General features: G+C 38.5%; 1 protein-coding gene, 2 non-coding genes and 1 pseudogene across 3 annotated transcripts; 2 read left to right on the top strand and 2 right to left on the bottom strand.

Annotated features, from left to right (window-relative positions):
• The first annotated feature begins 3,276 nt into the window (after positions 1-3,276).
• On the top strand, positions 3,277-5,507 carry LOC145223660 (folate receptor gamma-like; annotated as a pseudogene).
• A 4,059-nt stretch (positions 5,508-9,566) lies between these two features.
• LOC145223659 (uncharacterized) lies at positions 9,567-10,439 on the top strand. The gene is made up of 2 exons (XM_080090060.1): positions 9,567-9,676; positions 9,898-10,439. The coding sequence occupies exons 1-2, from the start codon at positions 9,567-9,569 to the stop codon at positions 10,097-10,099; spliced, it is 312 nt and encodes a 103-aa protein (XP_079946186.1). The 3' UTR covers positions 10,100-10,439.
• Positions 10,440-11,479: 1,040 nt separating this feature from the next.
• On the bottom strand, positions 11,480-11,553 carry Trnas-gga (transfer RNA serine (anticodon GGA)). Its single transcript has one exon. It is a non-coding gene; the product is annotated as a tRNA-Ser (tRNA).
• A 627-nt stretch (positions 11,554-12,180) lies between these two features.
• Trnas-gga (transfer RNA serine (anticodon GGA)) lies at positions 12,181-12,254 on the bottom strand. The gene has a single exon. It is a non-coding gene; the product is annotated as a tRNA-Ser (tRNA).
• Positions 12,255-19,108: the final 6,854 nt, after the last annotated feature.

Here is a 19,108-nt window from a genome sequence, read left to right as displayed (position 1 = left end):
CTGAACTAGGTAATATCAATGCTAAATATTGCGACAGGAAAACTTTCGTAAGGAGTAGATTAATTTTTGAATGTTACAAAGTTCTCAATACGATTTGGCAAACCAAAAAATGTGGTCGCGGGCCGGATGAAATGACCTCGAGGGCCGGATCCGGCCCGCGGGCCGTAGTTTGGTGACCCCTGACCTATGCGATTGCAATATCGGCACGTCGCATTCTTGTGACGGCAAACCGGCGCAAAATGACCAGTTTTCCCACAGCGATAACATCGGGCAGCTGCTTTGGGCTTCTCATTCGGTGTGGATTTTGTAGACTGCTTCTTGGATCCGCGCACCTTACGCACAGAACCGCTTGTCCCATAGACGGTTTCCTTGGCAACTTGCGCCGCATCCTCCGTCTGCTCAATCGCACGAGAGAAAGTAAGTTCATCTGACTTGAGTTTAAACAGGGCCTTCAACACCGCTTCATTGGATATTGAACAGATGGAACCTGGTTCGTAAAGCTTCATCCAACGGATCTTTGATAGAGGTGAAATCGCATGTAGCAGCATCGTGACGAATCCGGGCGGCCAATTCCTGCACCGTTTCACCTGGCTTTCTCTGCATGTTGCTCCAAAACCGGAACCTTTCGCGAATAATAAAACGCTTGGGATCAAATTGATCTTTCATGAAGCCTTCAATCTCCGTCATCGTTAGATCGTTGACGTCTTTCGCTGGCGAACTTTGTCCTGCTAAATTGGACAGCAGCTTGTAAGTTGTAGTGGTTTGGTTCGTCAAAAACACTTGGGCAACCCTCTTTTCGGATATTACATGAGCCTTCACAAATGTTGAGAAGCGAGACCAGTAGTCGTCCCACAATTCTGTCGTAGAATCAAAGGGGTTAAAGCTAGGTGCAGCAACATTAGAATTGGCAACGGCGGGACCAGCAGACTTTTCCAACACAGACAGGATAAGATTCATTTGCTCTTCATACTGTCGTTGTTGCTCTTCATGACGTCGTTGTTGATGTTGCATCTGCTTCTGCATCGTCTCCAATAACTTCTCCATATTGACACAAACGTTGAGATTGAAACAAGTCGTTCAGTTGACCGATCCCATCCTCGTCGCCAAAAACTCTGTTGTGTTTTCAATCACGTTTGCGCCTTGCTTCTTTACAGAGTCCAAATAAGCACAGTTTGCTTGTTGTAACTTAGGTTGTATTCATTCGAAATCAGTAAAATAGAATAGTAACGTAGTAAGTGGACAGCCTTTTATAGGCTCACGAAGTAATTGCAAACGCACCAATTACATTCCTGCAGTAGGCACAAATCAAGCGCGTACACACACACAACGCATAGCAATTAAAATAACACAAGAATGCCTCGAGCCGCGTGCTCGGGAATAGCGCGGTTGCGTTCCACAACTTTCGAACTTTCGAACGATAGTGTTGTTCTAAAAACCAATGCCCATAATAAGTAAGCTACAGACAGTTCACATTGTTTCGACAAATAAGGTCTCATCAGTAGAATTGACAATAGTTAATAGGCCGTGTAGCGTCCCGTGAACGCGCACCGGTTACAGCGCGGAACGTCACACGTGCGGGAATTGAAACACAAATCCTAAAAGGTCTCCAACAAGCAGTCCACACAGATAGGGTGTTTTGTAGATCTTATATTCAAACACTTTCAATTAAGAATGAAGAGGACGGTGGGAGGCGATAGAAACGATAGGAAACGGTTTCTACATAAAGCATGGCATTAGCACAGCGCTTTAAATGTAGGAATGAAACTCAAAGCTTACCAACTATTATGGGAACCGGAAGAAAACATATAACATGGGCAATCCCAGATATCACTGTCACACACCTAAATACACAATAAAGCATGAGACCACAATATGCCATTATGACGTCATACACAATGCTTATCAAGCTATATGTAGAGCAACAGGGTAGAAAAATCACGCTTCACGTGAGTATCGTACAAGAACGCTGCGTAAACAATTACAACTTTAGCAACTTAAATGAATCCAACTACACGTACAGTACAACCATTACAAGGCAAAATGACATTTTAAGTTATTGCAGTTAAGTTCGCATTCATTATAGTAATTCACATTTTGGAGTCATTAAACCAGGGAGTCGAACCGGAACTGAACCCGAACCCGCGAACCGGTTTGAGCGGTTAATTTCATTAAACCCGAACCGAACCCGAACCGCTAATTATGATTTTCTAAAAACCCGAACCGGAGCTGAACCCTATTTTTTGTTTGGCGTTGGACCCGAACCGGAACTGAACCAGAAAAAAATGCAGTCAGTTTTATATTTGTGATTTTTTCTTCAAAACAGCGCACTGAAAAATACGCGAGATAACACTTATATGGCGTGTCAAAAATAACAGTGCACGGTCAAAATTGTTTGGAGTTTGATAAGGCCAAGTAGATGATGGGTAGAATTAAATCGAAACAAATGAAAATTTGAACCGGTTCAAAAACCGCAAACCGGTTTGGACGGGATACTTTGCCCAAACCGGAACAAACCCCGAACCCGAAAATGTATATTTTTAAAAACCTGAACCGAACCCGAACCCTTAAAAACAAAACGAACTGAACCCGAACCGAACCTGAACCCATATGACAAGCGGTTCGACTCCCTGCATTAAACACACACACACACATATATATATATATATACAAAGTGACTCACCAATAATCGTCAACACGACAATAAACGACTTTTCTAATACAACTGACGCAGCACCATGCTCCACGGAAGTCAGCAACGAAAAGAACTAAACCACGTCGCGTTATCACACAAAACTGGCAGTCGATTATTACGTCACATAACGCAATAGATTACAACACAAGCTGTAGTGACTAGTGAGGAAACGTGGGAATCAATAGAAATTGGCAATTACTGGCAAATAAGCTGTAACAGGCCGTATGGATAGCCACCTGACGACATTACAGTTTGTTAGGTTAAATTTAGTTTACTTAGCTTGACAATAGAAAACATAGCGACACAATTGCACTAAAACAAATTACCAAGCCGGAAATAGCTGCCCTATGGAGCGCAAAACAGTGAATAACACAATAGGTGGATAATGTTATAACGCGCTGCAGCTACACCGTGTTGTAAGGCCTAATGTAAAAATTTTGTGTAATTTACGTCTTTTGTGATTGCAGTGCTCCCCGTGGAAGGCTCGTTCGTGTTGCACAAATTACACCGCTTACGGTTCACACCAAGATGGACCAGATATTCTGTATGGCTTCAGATACAATCACTGCCCTAATCACTAAATCTCTGCAAAATGCCGTGAACGATTGCTAGAGTACGACTGCTTCTACGAGTGTTCGCCAAATGTTGGTCCGTGAGTGGTTACTGTAAGTTATTGAGTGTACTTGTGTTGTAAATCCTATTAAATGAGTGAAAAGGAATAAACTTGTGAAAAGCGTTTGGCAGTGATGCACCACACTCGCCAAAAAGATTTGGCCGAAACTTGATATTTGGTCAAAAAGGCAAATAATAACAACCCAATTAAAAAAAAATTGATTTTAGCTCATATTTATATCGAATCCACAAATTATTAATAAAAGCCAAAAACAGTTTGAAACCTAACAAAGCTGAGAAACAATAAATTATTCTAACACTGAGTGGATTTTATCTAGAAACCGAATTCATACAGAACTGAACGGTATCGTAACGTTCCATTGTCACTTGATGCCTGTGAAGCTTGGTTTAACGATTGTGAGGACGACTACACATGTCTACAAAACTGGGCTGTGGGATGGGACTGGTCAACAGGTATACTATACAACATACTATAGACTAAAAAATATGTCAATTTGTACAGCTTATCATTCATAGTACATCAGGCCTATTGAAGACGTTGTTCCTACACAAGCCGATTTGCCAAGCATTCCCATGCGGCAAGGCGTAGAGTAGAAAAATCTAGCCTGCGGTGAGATTCGAACCCACGACAGTAGGCTTTCCAAGACTCGCGCTCTATCGAGCTACACAGGCTGTAAAGCTGCCTGCTTCTCTTGTTTAGAAAAAATATCAAATGTTGTGGATTTCCTGACCATCTCGTTGTTTTGTGTTTATTACTTCTGATTAACTGCACATTTTAAGTTAGACTGGTGATGAATAAACAATTGTCTGCCGACCAGTTGCGTTGCTGCATCTTAACCCGTGTCCGCAATCTTTTGGTTCAGACTTTGGTGTGGCTCAGTTTTATTTCTAGGTTTCTGTCTGTTTTGGCCACAGTTTTGACCCAACGTTTATTGCTTGAAAGATGAACAACATTTCTTAGGTTTGACGAATCGCTTACGACGGGATTCGAACCTCGTGGCTGCAAGCCCACTACACTAACCGTTATGCCAATCCATCCATACATGTTAATAGCAGAAAAACTAACTTATGTCTGTTTTACTAATCATTGGGACGAACGTTTGTCCAGCAGACAAAACATGTCGCAAGTTTAGTGAGGTTTTCGCCTCGGTCACAGAAACGTGTGAGCAACTTTATCCAGATGAGGTTGTACCAGTTGGAGAACCTGCGATGGTTTTCTGGTTCGAAGGTGATGTCAACCCTAATGATGCGGTAAGTAACCATGGTAATTAAATTGCCTTACCATGTCACACAAGACATATATGTATACCGAGTGGTTAGCGCAACCACCTTTTGTTCACAAGGTTACGGTTCTAATTCTATCTCGGTCGCGTGTATAACTACCTAAGTAAAAAAAATCAAGTAAAATGTTATTTCAAGCGAGGATAAAAAACAATCAACGTTGCTTCACCTTGTCGCATTACCGTACACAAGCGTTTGCTGACCTTTAACATACATTTGATGCATATCGTACCTGGTTGTGACACTGTTTCTTAGAGTACAACTTTTAAATACAAAGTAATTACCAACATACACATTTTACGTACGAGTCTCTGTAAGACCACATAAGACTGTTGTTCCTCGAATCGCTTTGTATTCAAAAGCTCCGTTAAGGCCCGAAAGTTTAATTGGCAGGCCTATACATTAAAGAATCAGGAAAGACCAAGACAACTAATACAATAGACAGTTGGTCTTGAACAAATCGCCAGTTCCGTGCTATTGTCTTCGGTATCACTTCACATACATTGCATTCCCCTTTTTTCATAAGTACTTTATATACCGTGTTCTATACCGTGCTCGAGTCGATCGACCTACTTTGATGGTGACAACAGAGACGTTGAAACGTCTGCACAATGTATTCTTTATACAGAAGTTCTCTGGTTTATACGCATTATAAAATTGTTTAACGCATTATTAAATCATTTAAAAGGTATTGCTGCTGGTTACAGGTACCGATCAGTTTTTAAAAAAGAAAAAGCTTTGATTCTCATTGATACCACGTAAACCTTCATTGTTTTGTCGTTAGGTGGCAGCACATTACGCCAAGGAAATGAACTTGCGCTGTGGAGCTGGAAAACTTATCGACAATATTGTGCTTACGACACTGATAGCCATAATCTCCATTGCTCTGTTCCAATACTAATTAATTGCATAAATAAAAACTTAATTAAAAGAAATTGTAGCAGATAAATAAGTGTTTTGATTTAGTATTTTTAAAACCCTTTACCTGTTTCAAAAAACTTGAGAATGTATTAATTCTTACAAACACTTGCAATGATTACTAAATTGGTTTTTAGAATACTGCTTAAATTTTGTTGTTTATTTGCTTTAAAACCGGACACAATACATGTATGTAGAAAGTTGAACTGTAGCCATCGTGTTACATGTTTAATATTTAAAAACAGTTAATGTAGAATAAAAGCAACAGTCCAGGATAATAATAAGTTGATTGGTAAACAGACTGTTTCGACCTATATTGTCTTATCAGGGCAGCCGGTGACAACTAGACATTTGCTCTTTAGGCTAATGTAACCGGGCATGATGCAATATTGTTAAATAGATCACACAGCAAACCAGAAAACTTGTACAGTGTTTCGGCCTGTACAGTCATATCAGTGTAGCTTGCAAAAATGGGCATAAACAGGCTAATAGCCAAGCTACAGACATTCAGTTTGTTGGGTCTTACAGGCTGAAACACCATGCTTCACAAACTATAGATAAAATTCTCTTCAAAAGCGAATCCTACACAGTAAAAAATTAACCTGTCAGGTTTCATAAGCTCTTGAATAGACAATTGACCAGTCATGCAAAATGCATTTATTTTTAATCTATTGTATCAGATTGATATAAGCAGACAACAGCAAAAGATTAAACCTATTGTTGTATTGCTTTCGGTAAAGCAGGAACAAGAAAGTTCACTTTGAATTGATTTGCGCCATGTACACGTTATTTCCGTTTATTGTTGGCGTCGAAAATAAGCAAGTAAGCGTTTATTGTGTGTAAAGCAGAGACCGAGCGAGTTTTGCACTGATTTTGGATTTTTTCTTATCTTTGCAACATAGAAGCAGTTTCAATTGTGCTTGAAGGGCTCATGAACCTGAATCACCGTTACTTACATTTAATTCAGTTACCTAGCGAACGCGAAGCTTAAGTATTTAAACAGGTTGATGGCGCATGGTGTGAAGTTTGAAAAACCTTAGACTAGAACAATGTCCGGTTGGGTAGGACCTTGGCCGAATGGTCCGGCGCGCCTGACCCATATACAGACATAAAAAACCTGATCGGGATTCGTCCCTGGGAGCGTCCTGGGTTCGAACCCCGTGAAAAAAAAATGAAAATGAAAAAAAGAACAATGTCCGGTAAACTTGAAAGAAAAATATTTCGCTTAACAGCAAACGCCAGTAGCTTCAGATGGCATAAATTTTGTTTGCATGATGAAACAGCACATTTGAGTTGAGTTGAGTTTATTTCTCCGGTGATACAAATCGTAGCAGCACAATTGCGCTAAAATAAACACCAAACCTGAATAGGCTGCGCAACGTTGGAACGTCATAAAGCGCGACAAAGTTAAGAGCACAATTGGTGGAAAGATGAAAAACGCGCTGCAGCTACAGCGTTACTATATGTGTTATTTGGCAGGGACATCAGAGGGTGAGGTTGGGGCATTGGGACATCAAGACTGGGGAGGGGTTGGGATCCTAAAAGCTAACCTTCCGTGTTAAGGAAAGAGGGTGGGGTTCAAGCTCATTTAAAATAGCTAACTTGTCAAAATTAGATAGAACAGAGTTTTGGTTTTGCTTTTGGATTGAGTTCAAGTTTTAATAAAACGATCCTGATCCGACCTGACTTCACAATTCACATTTGACATCATTTTAGCTGCAATTTCACCAAATTTCGGGCCTGGTTCAGACTTTGTATATTTTTTCGGATTCAGGACTCAACTTCAGGTCCGCTTAACAACTCTGAGATAAAAACTTTTATGATGCTGCAACGGCTAGGGTCAGCACCAAATAGTTAAACACTATTCCTTGAAACCTTGTTGTCCCAGCCACTTAAAAAAAGTTGTAGACTTGGTAGGTAATTGCTGTTATTGGTAAAAAAAGCATTTTTACGTTTTTAATATCCGACACTGTACATATGGCATGCAATATACACTTAATGCTTTTTGTGGTTGGAATTTGGCATTCCTGTTCCGCCCGAACTTGGCATTCTTTTGATGGAAACGAGTATTATATTGGATCCAACAAAGTCAGTTCGTATGATCAAGCTACGAGAGAATGCTCAATGCTAAATGCAACGATAGCAAGTGTACAATCAACTCGTCTTCTTCACTTTCTTCAAACGTTTCTTCCGGAAACATCATCAAATATTTGGACATTAATATTTACTTACGGTAAGTTACCATAGTTTACTGATTCCGGTTTGGTTAAAATTGTTAATGCAATTGTGCAGCTATGAGATTTTTTTCGAGCAAAATATACCTAACCGTGTTGGACCTGATAAAAACGTAAACAATAATGTAACAATGGACTTGTGAAATAGCATTGAGATTTGGGATATTTCGAAATCTTCTACTATTTGGGTCTTAATGTATTTTGCAGTTCAACCTTATTTGGTATACAACAGTTTAAACTGGTAAAAAATAAGCTTTTGGGAGCAATTCGTGTTTTGTGATTCCCTGTTACAACTTTGGTGCATATCGTATTGTTCAAACCCACAAACTTGTGCTTCCAGAAAAAAAGTTTTATGTCCGAACTGGGAATAACTATTGCAGCAAAATTTCGAAATCATCTCCCACTAGTTATTCGGAGATAAGCGCATCGTCTTGTTCATCAAGTGCTAGATATATCTGCCAAAGAACCCTTAAAGGTAAAACAGATTTGCATAACGTTACCGTATTTGAAGATCGTTTTGTTTTTTGTGTTAAAATAAAAACGCATATGTCTTGCAATGAAATCGCTTTCAGTGTGTTAACTGTCTCGTGTTGTCTCAAATAGAAATATAGTGTTTTCCTTTATATTTTTGAGGCATTCGTTCAAATACATTTACTACTTCAGGGACAACCACGGGCTCTAAAGGTAATTACGGATTCATATTAGAAAAACATTTCATACAATTTTGTTTAAAAAACAAAAAATCGTTTGCTATATTCCGAGCAATGTCAATGGTTTGGATTTGAAAAAAAGTGGTAAACTAACTAAAAAAAGTTGTAAAAAGACTTTTAACACCCAGGCCGATCCAATGAAACGTAGCACAAACGTTTTTTGAGACTAATTTAGCAAAATAATTGGAAAACCAGAAAAAGTATTGTAAAACGTGGTTCTTCCAAAATAACGTATATTTATCTTATGTTCCAGAGACCAATGCAAGAGCCACTCCAACTAGTATGCAGTAAAAAAGTATTAAAAATACAGAAAGGTTTTCAATTTACGTGTTATGTTTCTGCGGCTTGTTCTTGGTATTGAAATGACATTGTACTGCTCTGTACATATCGTGCCTTTTTTCTTAAATTTATCAATTAACACTAACGAACGTTTCAACTTTACTAGATGACCAGACGTTGATAATTGCAATCTCATGTTCCGTGGGAGGATTCGTTCTAATTGTTCTTGTGATCGTAATTGTTGTGCTTTGCCGAAAGAGAAGAAGGTAAAAAGCAAACTTTGCTAAAAGGGAGTGTAACCAACAACGAAAATAGTTGGCTGATTTCGCTGCAGTTAAACTAGGCCAGATATTCTGAACAATTTTGCTCAAACCGGAAATGTTCCATTCCTGCTGGTATCTGGTGCTCCAAAAATTTGTACGTTTAAGGAATAAGCACCGAAATCTGACCGAAACCACAGAAAGATTAGAATAACTGATATAATCGACTTTAACGCATCTGCACATTTAGAGCACAATCGGACTTCTCTATCGCCCGCTACAAAAAGTGATTTTTAGCCGAAACTGAGTATTTTTGTCAAATTTTGTAACTTTCTATGTCCCTATCTCAGTAACCAATGATGGAAATTTTGCGCGCCTTTGCAGTCGATGTTGTCATCGTTGGTTTAAAGGCGTATAGACAAAAGTTAGAAACTCTCATTTAGGGTTTGTGAAATTGCATTGCAACCAAAACATTTTTTTTTTTTTTTTTTAAACAATTTTTAACTTATACAAACAATTGGGGTGAATTCTATTGTGTTTAAAAAAATTCTTTTCACACATGTTTTGCATTTGCAGGGCGAATAAAGCACCCAATAGCACAGACCCGGTACCAGTCTTCAACTTAACACCTCAAGTTCACGCCATCCCACAATTTGCCGAGGAACCAATGTAAGGGGTGCTGGGATGCTAAAATGATTAGCGTTAATGGATGAGCATACTTAAACATGCTGTAAATATGATATGAATACCTGTGGCTGATTTGAAAAGGGTTGCCAAAGGTTAAAAATCACTGATTTGTAGATTATATTGAATAACCAAAACCGATATTATGTTTAACCACCTTTTTCCATTTTATAGCATATGTGTAATACAAACATATGTACCAACAGGGAACGTTATAGGAGAAACCCATGGCCAATAAACAACGCAAGAGCTGCAGCTCCAGCCGAAAATGAAGAACCAATGTACGAAGTTCCGGTGTTTGAGAAAAAACGCTACCACAATGGACCTGATACTGAACAAACTTATCCTTTTGACCGACCTGCTTTTCCTCTTCCAAAAGTTGCATCCAGTGTCGGTGGTGCATGTTAATTGCAGTCTATTGATCCAAGGCGCCTAACTGAAGAGAAAAAAGTGCTGATAAAAGAAACTAGCCTTCTTGTGAACTCTAAATTTGTCAAAAAAATGAAATCATATGACAATGAGCAGCAATATTTTTCAATTAAAGCCACAATGGAGTCTTCTTGTAGTTGCCTATTGTTTTTCAAATGGGAATACTCGTCAGTCTTTGGCTTCGTATGGGCCCTTACACTTCCATGAGTGCTAGTGCGACGCAATAATTATATAGATGTTAATCATACATTTTGTATGTTAAATGTTTTATTTTTGTTTTTGTTATAATCGTTTTTTGTAGTGTGAAAAGAAAAAAAGAAACAATACTAGGGTTCAACAATGAGTCTTTCTATTTCTATTAACAGAAGAGGCTGAGCCGGATTTAGAAACCACAACCACTTTTTACAAGCGCTAAAAGTCAGTGATATTCTTATGCAACCTACAAGACCTTGATTTTTTTACACATACGCCTAATTTAAATTTGCAATAAATAACATAATAGACAAAATTGACCGTTTCACTGGCAGTTTTACTGTGATATTAAAATATTTATGTGGTTGGTAGGATGTACTAAACCTAGTTTAAGACTTCCTTTCAAAACATACAAAAAATCATACACAGTGTGTAATGAACAATTAACCTGTCAAGTTTCGAAACTACATGAATTGACTCGAGTCATAGGAATGGTTTCGGTAAACTGTGAGCACACAAACCATGCAGCCTTATTGGGTGATGAAAACTGGCTAATATTGTTGCATGGATGATATAGTTAGAAGTTGTCGCTTTCAGTAAAGCCGGAAAAAGCAATTTTCACACAGTTAATATGGAAAGTTTTACGTTATGAAACGTATAAGCATTTTTTGTAAGCGTCAAGCATAGAAAAACAAAGCATATTGTTCATAGCCTTGGCGAAAGAACACATAGCTACAAAATTGCACTGAACCATCACCTAGAAACAGCTGCGCAAAGTTGAAATCTTATGGTGTGCAAAAACAGTTACTGGTAGAATTGGGGATAATTCCTAAACACGCTGCAGCTACACCGTTTGAAAGGTTTTGATTTCATTTTGAAGTTTGAAAATATAGATTAGTTATAGTTTTATAGCGCATTTTTGACTTCTGTACAGTGTTTCATACCCTTTTGCGGGCTTTGTATTATCCTTACTAGACAGCCAAAACGAAAACATTTTGCAGATTTTTTGTTCAGTCCGCACGCATTGTTGAAACAGGTCGACAACAATTGTTTACAACAACGTTGAACGTCGATCACAGTACGCCAGGCCCATTGAAGGCGCTATACCGAATCAGCCGGTCACCAAGCATTCACCACCATATGGCAAGGCGTAGGCTAGAGAAATCTAGCCTGCGGTGGGATTCGAACCCACGACAGGAGTCTTTCCGGGACTCGCGCTCTACCAACTGAGCTACACAGGCCCAGTGGAGAATCCGCCGAAAGTCGAATCACAAGCACCGTTGCCTGCCTCGTATGCTGCACATGTCAGCTTCGTAGTAGGGATCGCCAGATTGACCAGTATCAGTTAAGATGAACATAAATTCATAACTGGGATCAACCCTGAAGCGTCTATGCAGACCAGCGATCACGGCACACTCATATATAAATCACAGTACGCCAGGCCCATTGAAGGCGCTATACCGAATCAGCCGGTCACCAAGCATTCACCACCATATGGCAAGGCGTAGGCTAGAAAAATCTAGCCTGCGGTGGGATTCGACAGGAGTCTTTCCGGGACTCGCGCTCTACCAACTGAGCTACACAGGCCCAGTGGAGAATCCGCCGAAAGTCGAATCACAAGCACGGTTGCCTGCCTCGTATGCTGCACATGTCAGCTTCGTAGTAGGGGATCGCCAGATTGACCAGTATCAGTTAAGATGAACATAAATTCATAACTGGGATCAACCCTGAAGCGTCTATGCAGACCAGCGATCACGGCACACTCATATCTAAATCACAGTACGCCAGGCCCATTGAAGGCGCTATACCGAATCAGCCGGTCACCAAGCATTCACCACCATATGGCAAGGCGTAGGCTAGAGAAATCTAGCCTGCGGTGGGATTCGAACCCACGACAGGAGTCTTTCCGGGACTCGCGCTCTACCAACTGAGCTACACAGGCCCAGTGGAGAATCCGCCGAAAGTCGAATCACAAGCACCGTTGCCTGCCTCGTATGCTGCACATGTCAGCTTCGTAGTAGGGGATCGCCAGATTGACCAGTATCAGTTAAGATGAACATAAATTCATAACTGGTATCAGCCCTGAAGCGTAGGGCCTGTGTAGCTCAGTTTGTAGATCGCGAGTCCCGGAAAGACTCCTGTCGTGGGTTCGAATCCCACCGCAAGCTAGATTTCTCTAGCCTACGCCTTGCCATATGGTGGTGAATGCTTGGTGACCGGCTGATTCGGTATAGCGCCTTCAATGGGCCTGGTGTACTGTGATTTATATATGAGTGTGCCGTGATCGCTGGTCTGCATAGACCAGTGTTTCTCAACCTGGGGGTCGCGACCCCCCAAGGGGTCGCCAAGCACTTTTGAGGGGGTCGCGGAGACGCAACCGAACACGGAATTGTTTTATCTGTATCAAAAAAACTTTCCCTGTGACTTTTGTTTAGCATATAGTAACTCACACGACCGTTTGATTTAGAACGGGCGCAACAATATTTGCGATTGTATACTTCTATAACTGCGGGTTTTGGTTTTTTTTAACATAAGAAAAACACGAAATAGTGAAATAGTTAGTGAAAAATAGGCGTTTTCCGGAATACAGCAAAACGCCGAACTATTGCAGCCACGTTAGATTGCAAATGTGTGATGAACACAATCAACACATGCTGGTAGTTAAACTTCCTGTGTGTGTGCGTGTGTAAAGGGGTCGCGTGGTGTTAGAAAATCTCTAAAGGGGGTCGCATAGTAAAAAAGGTTGAGAACCACTGGCATAGACGCTTCAGGGTTGATCCCAGTTATGAATTTATGTTCATCTTAACGTTGAACGTAGTTGCCATATTTTTCTAGAAAGTAGTTGTTGCCTATTGCGTACTGAACCAAAATGAAGTTGGCCATTTGTGTTGTTTTAATTTTGCATATCTCCACATCTGTGGCCGTTTATTACTCTGGGGTAGGGTCTGGAAATGACGAGTTTAGTGATGAATCCGGAGACAACGATTACTTTTACGGTAAAAAGAAATATTTTTATTTAGTTTGACATTCATATTGCTTGACGTAATAGCAATAATAACAATGAAACTATCGCAGATAAATGATGATGTAAATGGATTTTATAGCAACGGTTTTTGGCAAAAAAACAACATTAAACAAGGTTTTAAAAACTTTATCTGATGTTTGTTTCTTGTATGCTTTTCTAGTGTAGATTTTGTTAGTTTTAAATAACCGTTTAAAAAAATACTTTCAAAAGTTGGTAAAATCTGGGACATTATTTAGTACAGGGCTTCCCAAACTTTTTTGTTCGCGACCCCTTTTAATCTCTTTAAATTTTTCGCGACCCTTCACGGTATGATAAACAATGCGAAAAAAACGTTTGTTGTATTTATTGAAACGCCGAATTCGAGCGAAAACTAAAAACAACCTACCGGTACTCGGAGTCTACTACTTTACACGTTCAAACACCGATAACTTTTACGTGCTTTAGCCTTAGTTTCTGACAGATTGTTTTGCAAATGGGCACTTGTCACAATTTCTTCGTGTGGTTTGAACGTTTGCTGTGCGTCGAGAACATACGCACGTTCGTAAAGGACGATTTACCGAGTCGGCAAGTTTTACAACGACTTAGGTTTTAAGTAATTTGTTAGGGCGGAAAATAAAGTAAAAGCAATACAAGTTTCAAATCGTGTATTGTTGACGCCTAAACTGAGCTCACCTTGAACCAAGTTTAGGCCGTTGCAGTGCTTTGAAAACAGATATTTAACACTGCTTGAAAATCGGAAATTTATTGCATATTTTTTATCAGAGAAAGTTATTGCGCCAAACAATGCTTAAACGTTTGTAACTCTATATATCATGTTTATGCTGCATTAAAATGCCTGGGTATTTTAAAACAATTGCAATTGTTGCGTTTCAACCGACGTCTGTTCGATCAATAGCGTCAGTACAAGCGCGTTTGCGCTTGGCTGAAAACGTTTTAAAACCGACGTAACTTGAACAAAGATGCGATTTTGACGTTATACAAAGATAAAGGCCGGGGGTGTGCGGCACCCTCACACCCCCGTACTCCGCGCCAGTGTATTGATTACTTTTTGCAGAAATTGGCACAGCTCTCTGCGACCCCTCAAGTTTGTTAAGCGACCCCTTCCGGGGTCGCGACCCCCAGTTTGGGAAGCCCTGATTTAGTACAAAGGCTTGTGAACAAATTTGGACTCGTAATTGTCAAGAAATTCAGACACAAACATCAACCTGAACTGTATTGTTATTAAAAATGAATAATAATCACTATTTTAAGCATTTAGTTTTTGTGTGCCTATAAATATCGACATTGTTTGTTATTTCAGAAACCATAGAAGGCACAGACCAAATAATGGAAACAGGATTCGTTTCAACTGTTAACAATCCTCTCCCGGCTAAAGAAAGTAGATTGTAGGAATTATTCGTGCACTAAGCACATACCTTAGTTTTAAACACAAAAATGTTTATAAATGACCATTAAAAAGTTTGCGAGGAAAATCGATGACCAAAAACAATGACAAAATCAATTTAAACTTTTTAATTAGTTAGTGATAATAAAACAGGCGTTTGCAGAAGCATTTAAAATTAAAAAATAGCTTTTTAAGTTTATGTAGGTCATTGTTTTACTGATAACACCCTGAGATGTAAGAGTCAAGAAGTTAGAGACCCAAACTCAATTTATACTGGTTATAGTTTTAAATGTAAATAATCACTATTTTACACCCATTGATTTTGTGCTGCTACATAAGATTGGCGCTTGACTTTGTTTTACGCAAGGCACGAAAACAAAGAAAACAGGAACCATTTCAACTCATAACAATCCAACTCCCACCAAAGCAAGTAAGTAACAGTAATCATTTAAACAATGTGAGTACAAAGCAATAACAATAACAAAGAATTAAGTTACACTCATGTAGGCTAACCTGCTGTAGCATATAAACGGTCTCATAAATGCAGATAGTGACAAGACTTTAACCATGTGGGCTTTGTAGCCGGGCTATGGTGTTCCAGTTTGTTGATCTTATGGTGCATTGTTTACAGCAAGCTTCGAGTGCTATTTATTAGTCAACTTCATTCTTTAATTGGAATCTTTGAATAGAGGCAAACTTTCGATTGAAACAATAGCATGATTGACGTTGGTAGCACGGGAATTTGTTTATGGTGGCAAATTTTCTATTGAAACAATAGCATGACTGAATTTGGTAGCACGCCTAAACTATAGTATAGTCTACTTTAAAATCCTGCATGTCTCTAAAAAATAATACCAATAACATTGCATATAGTCCCTGTGGCATAAGACGGTCTCCACATAGGGCACATCTACTTAATGATTAACAATTCCAGCTAACATTACAACACTTGGTTTTAGCAAATGAATACCGATTGGTAGCAGTTGCAGTTCCAAGCGCCGTGGCAGGATTTTTCTTTCTGGTTCTTGTTTTCCTGATTGTTGTGTTTTACTGGGACAGGAAAAGGTAAAATAGAAAACTTCAACCAAAATCTACAACGAACTATTTTGTTGTTGTTTTTATTTTGGTGGGGAATTGCCTGCAAAATGCATTGATTTATTTTAAATATACTCTATATTGGATATAAAGCCCTGGTGTAGAATTTAGATTAAATATACAATTACACCGTTGCTGTTTAACCAACGTTTCCATATCGACATTTCAAAACCTGATACCAATTCGCAGTTATGAGATGCAGCTCACACAATGTTTTGTACACAATATTCAGTTTTCATTTTTAAAACAATCTCAAGCAGTTTTTTTGCATTGGCAGGTCCAACAAACAACTAAACAAAGTCGCAGATATAAATCAGAACAAGCCGAATGCAGTTGAAGAGTCAGTGTATGAAATTCCAATGAAAATTAGCCACGAAACAAGACCTAATCCTAATGAAAGTTGCCAATATGACCGTCCACCAGCCCCAATACCAATATAGAGGTTTTAAATTCTACTATAAGATTTCTGAACATTATGTTTGTTTGTTTATTTATTTTTGTCTTCGTTGGGCATGCAACGCTTGAATCGTTATGTTCACAATGAGTCCGTAGCTTTTCCGTTGGATCGTTTTTACATATATTTTTTTATATAGCATTAATGTTTTTTTATGTATTGTTTCGAGTTAGGGGGAATAATGCAGTTTATGCCTCAAGTTTCTTTGCTTTGTAGGAGCGTCGTAAGCTTTTGCGTAGGGAAACATGAATGACAGAAATTGTATTAGAACCCAAAACCCTGTGACAACAAGGAAGATATTCTTTGTGACTGGGCCACTTGACCTTTGAAACTGTTATAGTGTTTGCACATTCCCTATCGTTTTATTGTTGTTATAAATAACAGTTAATGAATGTATTGTTGTATTAATTGCAGCTTTTCAAACCTGTGAATAAAAAATCTAAGACAAATAATACTTTTAAAAAATTTTTTTTATTAGTTTGAATACAGACTTTAAAGAATTCAGATCAAGGTTTTGTCCGTGGGTGAGTCAAGGATTAAACCATTTTTTAATTTCCAGTCAAACATTTACTTAATTCGATAAACGATCTTCTCATAAGTCTGTCCTAAGTTACCATTTAGGATCAAACCGACCACCTTATATAAAACAACTGATATAAAGGTGGCAAGGACAAAAAATCACAATATTATAAGCATCAAACCTATTTAAACATGTCTTTATTGAAGTAAGGGAATTAGGTGGGAAGAATTTTTTTCACAAAGTTATTGCGCATATAAGTACCAAAAACCCTCAAACAACTAAATGCGAATATTTTAAATCAAAATGTACTACGTTCAGTATATCACTTACAACAGACTAGACGACTTAAATTATATTGTGACAATTGCTTAAAAAAACAAGCAAAAGTCATACACACAGTGACTGACGGGTAGTTGACCGTTCACGATTTCAAACCATTTGAATAGACTCTTATACACAATACAAGAAACAGTTTCAAAACATTTTTGATTTATGAACAGTAGAGTCATGGAAACTAGCAATTATTTTGGAACAATGAAAAACAAAGCTGCCACTGAGATGCTATTTTTGGTAGAAATTTTCTCAAATTGACAAGAAAAGATCTACATGATGTAAACGAAACTTCCACATCAGCTTATTGTAACCAAGCATCGAGAATAGTGAAACCAAGAATATTTTTTGCAACCTTTGTAGCCTATAGATTTTTACCAAATTTTTAACTAAAAATGCAAAATTATTTGAACTAACCACGTGTATTTGAGTTGAGTTGAGTTTATTTCACTTGTCGAGAAAAAAAATCACCAAGCCGGAAACTACACCGATTTTGGGGGGTTGTAGGATATAAACCGGTTCACTACAGGATTAAGTATAAAAAAACACTAAAATACAGATTTGCTATTCTTTGAAAGCGCATCTTTTATTGTTGGTTTTAAATGAATAATTAGTAGACTGTGTTACGAAATAATTTCATGGATTTTTGAGTCCGCAGACGCACGGTTGACAATCTTGTTGACGAAAATGTTCAGTGTAGTTTTCTGTTTTCAATTACAACTTTGTTGTACATTGCGTAACTATCAGGTTTTATCTTTGAAGTAAGTTATTGGATAAAAACTAAAGTTGACAGATTTTGTGCTTTCGATTTCACACATCTGCACATATAGGATGTATTATCTTTGGGATTGGAGATTAAGGAATTGCGTTTTGGACGTGATCAATTCTTTCAACTCCTTTGGTTATTTCGTATACTTTGACTTACATCATAACAATAATAATGATCAAAACATTGAAACCAAATTTCTTGAAGCACCAAACAAAAAGTAGATTTCAACTGAATAATGTTCAATTAAGCTCATATTTTTATCGAATCCACAAATTATTAATAAAAGCCAAAAACAGTTTGAAACCTAACAAAGTTGAGAAACAATAAATTATTCTAACACTGAGTGGATTTTATCTAGAATCCGAATTCGTACAGAACTGAACGGTATCGTAACGTTTCATTGTCACTTGATACCTGTGAAGCATAGTTTAACGAGATGATTACACATGCAAACACAATTGGGCTGTGGGATGGGACTGGTCTACAGGTATTCTATGAATTGTATATTGTACAGTATACAATATACTAGATTAAAAATTAAGTCAATTTGTAAAGCCTAGCATTCAAAGTACGTCAGGCCTATTGCTGGGGTTGTACCTATACAAGCCTATCTGCCAAGCATTCCCTTGCGACAAGGGTAGAAAAAATAGAGTAGAAAAATCTAGCCCGCGGTGAGATTCGAACCCACGACAGGAGCCATTCTATTCGACCTGTTTAAAGTCGAAATAAGTATTGATATTCAACATGAGACTGCCATTCACATTTTTAAGGGGGCTACATGTCCTACAGGGTTACTTGAAGGGGGCACGAAGTCCAAAAGTTATTTTTTGAAGGGGGGCGCGGTCCATGACAGGTTGAGAACCACTGGTTTGACGCATTATAAATTTATCTAACTTAATAATCATCGCTTCTAGTTACCAACACCGATTAGTTTAAGTTTTTATACTCATACCAGGTAAACCGTCATTTTCGTTGTTGTTAGGTGGCAGCACATTACGCCCAGGAAATGAACTTGCGTTGTGGAGCTTGAAAACTCATCGACAATATTGTAGTTACGACACTGGTGGCCATAGTCTCCGTTGCACTGTTGCAATACTATTGATTGCATAATAGAAAACTTTGGCAGAAGTGTTTTGCTTGAGTATTTTTGAGACATGAATATCTTCAAAAAAAGTTCAAAATGTATTATTCCTACAAACACGTACTGCAATAGACGAGT

This window comes from Phallusia mammillata, chromosome 4 (genome assembly GCF_965637545.1).
Source record: "Phallusia mammillata chromosome 4, kaPhaMamm4.hap1.1, whole genome shotgun sequence".
Classification (NCBI taxonomy): domain Eukaryota; kingdom Metazoa; phylum Chordata; class Ascidiacea; order Phlebobranchia; family Ascidiidae; genus Phallusia; species Phallusia mammillata.
Note: the sequence above shows the minus strand (reverse complement) of the source record. Positions and strands in the feature narration are given on the sequence as shown.

What these genes read in the sequence shown, in the direction of transcription:
- LOC145223659 (XM_080090060.1), top strand. Translation starts at nt 9,567, where the DNA reads ATGTTTTGCATTTGCAGGGCGAATAAAGCACCCAATAGCACAGACCCG. An exon ending in CAATTTGCCGAGGAACCAAT is followed by an intron (nt 9,677 to 9,897) that starts GTAAGGGGTGCT and finishes ATGTACCAACAG; the next exon opens with GGAACGTTATAGGAGAAACC.